Below are 8,157 nucleotides of genomic sequence, written 5' to 3'. Positions count from 1 at the left end.
AGCAGTTCCAGGGGTGTTCCTGTTTATGTGAATGGCTCCTGTGCTCACCTGTGTCATTACTAGTTTAGGATTATCACACTACAACAGCTTCTGTGTAGCTTCTCAGTATGTGTCGTGCAAACACATCTTGGAGGGGAGGGCTTGGTTTCCAGCGGATAAAAAAACCCAACCGAACAACCCAAACAAAATGGTGCACGTCCTCATGACAGCTTAGAGGTGTCTTGGCAAAGGGTTCCTCTAACCTGCAGTTGTCCACCTTGCTTGAGAAGAATGCAGCCTCCTTTGGGGTTTTAAGAAAGGATCAGTGTTTAATTTGGAAAGTCGTTCTCTGCTTAAAGGATCTCTTCCAAGAGCTGCCTTTCTCCCTTCCTGTTTAAAGTCCTCAGCTGAAGACCAAAATACCAGTAGGTTGTATCCTGTTTATTCAGATCACAAGAATTCAAATGCCACAAAGAGAATGGAAAACTAATGGAAGCTGTAGAAAGGAAAACAACTTTTAGTGTGGTGTGATAATGAGGTATGAAATAGGTGCGTAAGAAAACCTTTGGTAGCATCTTTAGAAAGTCTTGCAGCCTGCAGGAAGAGAAATACAGGAATATTGCAGAAGAGAAATAACCCAGTGCTTGGAAGAGAAGAAGTTTACTCTCTGCTGCAGACTTCCTGCTAGAGTGAGTTTACCTCTTCAGGCCCTGGTTGCCCTTTTACAGAGCTAGGATCTCTTATGTGTTGAAGCTGAGACTGGGTGATGGACAGCTGTTAGCTGGAGCATTCAGATGCCTTTGAACTCTGTTTCTTATTATGGACTTTATAAGACATTGCAGGGGTGACCCACTTCTGTTCTACACAGCTCTGCTGCTACACAGAACAGCCCTTGCAGTTGCCAAGGACTGGGGCACTGAACTCCTCTGTGTTAAAACAATCGTCTTGCCTATCTATTTTTTTTCTTTTTTCCTTCATTGATAAACCATCATGCTGGTATTACATGACTGCTTAGCTCAGCCAAAATGATGGTGGCTAAGAATGGAGTGAGAGTAGACAGTGGAAGGCTTCCTGTGTGGATATTCCTTAGTCTGGCATTGCTGCCAAAGTCTTAGTAATGGGGAATTAAGGAGTTGCTTGCACAAAGGAGTATTTTTCTTCCCAGGGGGTTTCACTGAATTTTGTTTCTGGATTAAAGTGCTAATTAACACAAAATAGTGCTTGATGCTTCACTGCAAGAGTAACTAACACTGTTGATAGTTGGTGTATAAGCATAACATATGCTAATGAGATCCTTACCTTTGTAAAACAAAGCTGTTGATACTCTGTGTGTGTCCAGGCATTTTTAGTGGTCTGGGAGTATCTCATTTCTTTTCCAGTGATAGCTTATGCCTCTGTGAGGTTTCCTTAAAACAGAAGGGGTTTTTTAGCTCTTCATTGGTTTCTTTTCCCCTGTACATTAGCTGTTTTTCAGTTCTTGAATTTTGATCAAGAGCTGGAGGCTACTTTTAGCTGGCTTTGGCTTGATAGTTTACTTACTTTCGGCCTGTGTCATTTTTCTCTCAGAAGAGACGAAATGCCAAGATTGTGTCATTTGTAATTGTATCTAATAATAGCTTAATCCACACATAATTGTAATGAAGTCGCTTGAGCCACTGGCAGACAATAGTTTTATCTCAAGACCACTGGAATGAATGGCATTTTTTCACTGAGAACAAAGTGAAGCTCTGGGTCGAGCCCTAGGGTGCTATCCATACACAAGTGCGTGCACATGTGTTGGACTGTGCTATGGAAACCAAATTTCATAAAAATCCCTGCCAAGTCTCCCAGCTGAGCTCTGGTGAGCAGGAGAAGATGCTGTACAGATGGGAGATGTGTTAGCAGCCCCCAAGGTAGCAGAGCAGTTACCATAATAGCCAGCAACAGATGTTACCCAGGATAGTATTGCTGCTGCTGGAATTGGAGTAGGAATGGAGGTCTTCCAGCTGCCAAGTGCATCTTTTGTGTGACCAAGGTGTCAGTCGCCGTTCTGGAGTAGGCAGGAGGCTGATGAAAACATAAACAATACCAGAAGCATCATCGGAGTGGCTGATTTGGTGCAGAAATTACCCAGCTGTGCCACTGTGCTCTTGTAATCACATTAGGAAAGGTAAACTAACAAGTCAGCTAACAAGAGGCCACCTCTGCAGGGTCTGGTGGAGAGGCAGGTGCATCACGCAAGTGTGTGGAGTCTCTGCCCAGTGTGATCTGAGGAGGAACAGCTGGATAGGTACAGGGGCAGGGTTCTGGGTCATTTTGTGCAGTGCCTGCCAGTGCTGCTATTTTCCATATGCACACAAAGCAGTTTGCTCAAAAGAAATAATGACAATGTACTTATTGCTTTTAAAGAACAAATCTAAAGACTTTACCTTTTTTGGGAAATGCTTTAATTAGAGTTATGTTATCTTTTGCCAGATTGCTGAGCAATTAAACTCTAATCAAGCCTGGAAAAAGTACCTCCATGAAAAGTTTTTAGTGCAGTTCCTGACTGAGATTGTGAAGTGGAGTATTATTTACAAATATCTCATTAGCAGACATTATAAGTTTCCTTATGCCACCATGGGAATTGATGATAAAACTCTCATGGCCTTTATTAGAAATCAAAACCTTTTGATGCAAGGTAAGTATGGGTCTGGGTGCACATGTAATAAAGTTATACATATTAGCTTAAAAGCAGCTGCTCTGGAAACCCTATTGGAAATTCTTAGTTTTCCTAATGTGTAGGAGAAATCCATTTTCTGTAGGTATTTTTAGTGCTAACTTCCTTTCCTGTGCTATTATCTTACCCTGTCTCCCATTAGCGCTTACTGTGTTTCCAGGTCAGCCATGTGATTGCCGAGCATCCCTCCCTGCTTTTTGAATGACTTGTCAGGCAGGAGCCAGAGAGGCAAGCTGTTAGTTCTGGCTGCCGGCAGCAGCTTCTCCCAGCTTGGATCCGCATTGATAACACACTAAAACACTTTCCTGTTCCCCTTACTGGAAGGTTGTTGCTGTGTGGTTCAATGTCAGACCCTGTCAGCAAAGACCCTCTGCCACACAAGCCTCCCATGTAGGTGTGAAAATGTGTTACTCTGCAGAAGACACATGCATGTGAGAACACAAAACAACCCCAGTGGTGGAGGGGCATTTCAGAGCTGCACACTGCTGGTTCCATTGAGCCACGGCTAGTTTAGCATGAACTGGGTGAAGCAGACCAGATTTGTGCACTTTTAGCACTTGTTACATTCAGCTGAAAGGAACTTACTGCGCTTCAGAAAATTGCAAGAAATGGTGAAAAAAAATTACAGTCCACATCCCTCAGTGACCTTAAGTATGTCTTGGGGTTTTTCTTTTTTTCTTTTTTTTTTCTGTATGTAGTAAAATCCCCTTAGATAAAGTATTTTGAAATGAGCAGTGCTGATAATGAGAGTTAATAACTTTCCAGATATTTGCTATTTTGCTACATAGGACTTTTTTAAAAGGGTCTTTAAACTGATCCTGCCAGTTATGGATGCCTCTGTGTGTGTTTAATGAACAGCTGGCTCTTTTGAACTGGGAATTTTAATACTTTCAGTTCCATGAAGCTGGAGTTGGAGGAGGCAGCTGATTGTACAAGAGAGGGAGCACATTTTCTCATGCGAATTCAGAAGCAGAGAGGGAAGGAGGGAGAGAGGGAGAGGAAAGCATCGTAATACTGCGTGTGTTTCTGTTTCAGTGGATCAAATCTTTCCTCTGTCTGCATCCAAGCTATTTGGTTGTGATCAGATGATCAGAGCTCAAGGAAGCGATTGGAGAGTGAGCTGGCTGCAGCTGCACTGTAGGCTGTTTTCAGGGACAAGGAGCCACTGTTTTTCAAACATAGCATAAACATAGAAGTTATTTTGTAGGCTTCAGGATGCAGATATGGGTTGTGCTGCCAGCATTGTTCTGCTCCAAGCCTTTCGTTCTGTGGTACAGAGGAACTGTCCACATATCTGCAGGCGACGACGACAAGAGGAGTTGTCACATGAAATTCTGCCACTGGATAGTGATGATGAAATGAGCAGACCCAGGACTCTCATCATAATGGTATGGTATATTTTAATCAAGAGAGAGAGGTGACAGAATTATTATTAAAGATGTTACGTGATTTTCATTTTTTTTTCCTTTAACTGTATATTCATAGAGAAACAGCACTGACAGGCAATTTGTCACTGTAGGTTAGTTTGCTTGTAGATTTGCTGCATCTGTTGTCAAACATTGCTGAAATGTTTCTTTATAGGTGAAACTGTGAGTTGCACATAACATCTATGTAAAGTAAATATTCTATTATTTAATTTTTGGTGGGTTTTTCTGTTGTTTGTGAGATAGGCAGCACTGGAGCTGGTAGTGTGGTTATGTTTTATCTCAGACTTGGAATCCCAAAGAGCAGACAGCTTAGGAAATATTTACTAAGTCTGTTCATCATGAAAACAAAAACAAACCCAAAATCCAAGCAAAACAAAATGACAACAAAAAACTTTGCTTGCACCCAGGGTGCAGTTGGAATTTATATTAAGTTATATGCAAATAAACTCCCATATATCTTTGCTTCAAACAGTTTACAGCAGTAAAATGTTTGCCGGATCGCTGCTTTCTGGTTTAGTGAGTTGCCTCTGTTCTTTATTGAAGGAAGGCTTGAGGGGCTCTCGGTCTTTGAGCATCATTTTCTTTCTGAATTAAATTGGATTATTTTTATTTTGTAATGGGAATATAATAAGCGCTATAAGTTTATTAGGAATAAGTGACAGGGTTGTTCCTTTTTGTAAATCGCTGTTTCAGAATGAGGAATACACTTACTGCTTCGTTCCTGCTCTTCTGTGCCAAACGCACATATGGTGAGCATTTCCAGAACCCTGGAGTGGTTTGTGTCTGAGGTGGCAATGATTTGTTACTCTGTGGCTCTCACTTGATAAAAAAATTGTCAAGACACTGAAAATAATATTTTTCCAGTATGTCAGGACACATTTAAGTGGTAGAGATTTGGGGTTTTCCTATATAAAGTGTATTTTGGTGAAGTGATACCTGACTCTCACACAGGACTGTAACTTAGTTGGAAAGAGATGATGGTAACATTAGAGAATTTAATAGCTGTCCTGAGCAGCTGTTTTGGATAGAGCATTCCTGCCCATAGAGAGGTGTGCGGTGCAGTCATGACAGCTATAGTAGCAATGACCCATTCTCAGCAATGCTTTAGGTGTCAGCTGAGAGTATTAGCCAGTGCATGGGGGAGCCTAATGGTCATAAGGAGGAAAGGAATAGATTTCATCATCATGAGGCTAATGTTTAAGCTCCTTTTGCTCTAAAAGCATCTGTATCTATACAACAAACTTCCTTTTTTGTTTGGTTTTTTTTTCCACTTAAGGGCTAAGTAAATGACCTCAACAGCATTTAAACAAATAAAACTCTCCTTCCTGTTAGTAATTTCAAGCATAATGAAGTGAGAAATGTCTGAGGATTGATCATCTGTGCAACTTGCTTCAGTAATGGAAGAAAAGGGTAGTCTTGGGTGTTGTGGCAGCAACACTGTATCAGCCTTCCCATACTCAGAAGCAGTTTTCAGCAGCTTGAATTGCAGTTCTTTTTGTGGTAAGTCCTGGAGATCAGGGCTCCAAGAGCTACAGCAAAGATCCCTGGGCTTTCAGGATAGTGAGGCTTTACCCAGCAGTGCGAAGGGAGCTGTGGAAGCTGCCCACCACCCTACAGAGTAGGGGATGCCCAAAGGACAAGCACGCTCGTCAGGATGGTCCGCTACCTGATGCGGGATGTGGACTTTCAGGGATCCCCTCATGGCCTCAAATGCATACACTCATTGTACTAACAGTAGCTTATGTTTTCTCTAGCAGTGGTTAATGCACTGGTGTTTGTCCCGTCAAAAGGCTGCCCTTCCCCAGGAGCTTTGTGGGATCATTTTCAATGGTTCAGTCCTGTCATAAGGCTGGGGTAAATACAGGCAGGTGTTTGGAAGGAAGACTGCTGGGCAGGGAATGACTTGGGGAAAATGGTCTTCCTTCACATATCTTTCTCTTCAGGATGTGTATTATTACCTTGCCTTTTTTTTTTCTTGAAACGGTTAATTATGTTACTATCTAAATGCATTTTACCTTTCAACTTTGCACTTAGGCTTAGTAATGATGTGGAGACTTAGTGAGCTGAGAAAAAAGTGCTGCTTCAGGGCAGTTTGTGGCAGAATGGATGGTCCTGTTTCCACCTGAATTCATGTTACTTGAATCAGCAGCATGATAAAGAGGGCTGGAGGCCTTATAAAACACATTATGGTCCTAATAGAATAGTTTTTTCCCCTTGGTCTGTTGTAGATCATCGTGGTTTATGTTTGGATAATACAGTGGGGGCAGCTATGTAGACAAGCAAAAGAGTGTTTAGTTCACAGTGTCACTCTGCGCATTGTGCAGATGCCAGGAGCTAAACTGATCCCAATGAGATTCCTGAGTATTCATGTCTGAGGGCAGTGAGTAATTGGAGTGCCCAGAGAAGAGAGGGGAGAAAATCCCCAAATGCTGAATACCTGAAATGCACTGACAGGTCTGGGTGTGATTGCCAGCGGCATTTGGCTCCTGTCAGATGAAGATCTGGCATTTTGTCGTTTCATGCTTTCACATGAAATGGTCTTCCTCTTTGTAGCCTGTGTGCCACTGGCTATATGCTCACTGTTCAGAGGGTTAGTATTTGGTATTGATTTCAGGAGATAAACTATGCCTTCTATTCCAACAGCTTTTTAAGTCACCATGCTCTGTTGTGTGTTCTTGCAAGTTCACCTGTCCCATGTAATGTGAAGCAAAAGTAACATCTCAGTGTTACTTTGATGAAGAAAGCAACCCTGAGTCAGAGAGGACAGAAGTCTACCCTAAAATGCTTACAGTGAATATACAGCTCTATGCATGTGCCCCATTATGATTTGTTAGTCATTGAAGAGAATCACCTTTGTAAGATATTCTTGTAGGAATTGTGGTTTTGCCAGTGGCACTCCAAGCAGATGTGTGAGTTCGCTTCACAAGAAAAGAAAGGAAGAAGTCCCACACACAACCTCCAGCTATTGTTTAATGGCCACCTACTAATCACTGTATAAAAACTTTAGGCATCACAGCAGGTATTTCTAACATTCTGGTCCTTGCAGAAAGTGAGGATTGATGTCTTTATTCACAGACATTTTAGTTTCCTCTTCAGTTTGTTAGTTTAGAAATCTGGTTTTACCCTTGGGCAAAACAGGTAAGTCATCAGTTTCAGATCTTGGCTGTCTTGCCTGGATCCACAGAACTGGGAGAGATGTTGTGAAAAGAAAATTGAAAGTTCTCTGACAATTACTATTGTGTGTCATCTTCTCTTGAATGAAATCCTGGGAGTTGCCAGAGATATACAAAATAAGTGTCTGAATAACAACATATGGTGCACAAGTTGAATCAATTTATTCAGTGACTGCATTTTATAGACCTTTGTTGTTTTCTGTACCTTTAAGATCATGTGTGCAAGAGTTGGTTTTCAAAATCAGTCCATGAGATGGTGAGGTTTGAGATATTAAAACCCTTTTAGAGTGAATGCAAATGACTGTGCATGCTGTTTCTGCAAGAAAAAGGAGAAGGGGAAGATGCTTGAAGGAAGAAAATGTAGTACATGGGGTTATGTGGAACCATTTGGTTTTTCAAGGGAAGGCATTAATATTCAGAATGATTTATGTTTGGAACTTGTGACTTGAAGTTGAGCTTTATCTAGTAAGTCATTCTTTATTTTTTTCATGTGATTTATTGTGACCTATGGCAGCTGAGATTTGTGTGATAAGAGAAAAGCGTATTTGAGGATATAATCCTCCTCTCCACCCTTCCCCCCTACTGGCCTTGGTAATAAACTAAGTAAAAATGCAAAAAATGTTTTACACTTCGAATAAAATACTGTAACGTGAGCTGACGTATTTGAATGCAGCAACACAATATTCACTTCATTAATGCTGTCCAAGCTACTACCCAGGCCACTTAGTTTGTAAATGGCTTTTTATGCTTAAAAGCAATAGAGACAACAGAAGTGTGGCTTTGAGAGTTTTCCTTCATCTAGTACTACAGTTTACCTCCAGAATGGTGTTCCTTAAATTTTGTTGCATCTGTGTTAATTTTTTGCTTCTAGTTGAAGTAA

General features: G+C 41.3%; 1 protein-coding gene across 3 annotated transcripts in view; it reads left to right on the top strand.

Annotated features, from left to right (window-relative positions):
• The first annotated feature begins 3,765 nt into the window (after positions 1 to 3,765).
• Positions 3,766 to 8,157, top strand: part of DOCK10 (dedicator of cytokinesis 10) — a 120,037-nt gene continuing 115,645 nt past the window's right edge. For all 3 annotated transcript variants that reach the window (XM_071566073.1, XM_071566072.1, XM_071566071.1), the window contains exon 1: positions 3,766 to 4,065. In XM_071566073.1, the coding sequence (XP_071422174.1) occupies positions 3,901 to 4,065 (165 nt within the window). In that variant the 5' untranslated portion in view covers positions 3,766 to 3,900. The remainder of the gene's footprint in view (positions 4,066 to 8,157) is intronic.

This window comes from Pithys albifrons, chromosome 11 (genome assembly GCF_047495875.1).
Source record: "Pithys albifrons albifrons isolate INPA30051 chromosome 11, PitAlb_v1, whole genome shotgun sequence".
In the NCBI taxonomy this organism is placed as follows: Eukaryota; Metazoa; Chordata; class Aves; order Passeriformes; family Thamnophilidae; genus Pithys; species Pithys albifrons.
The sequence above is the reverse complement of the archived record's forward strand: the minus strand, read 5'-3'. Positions and strand labels throughout refer to the sequence as shown.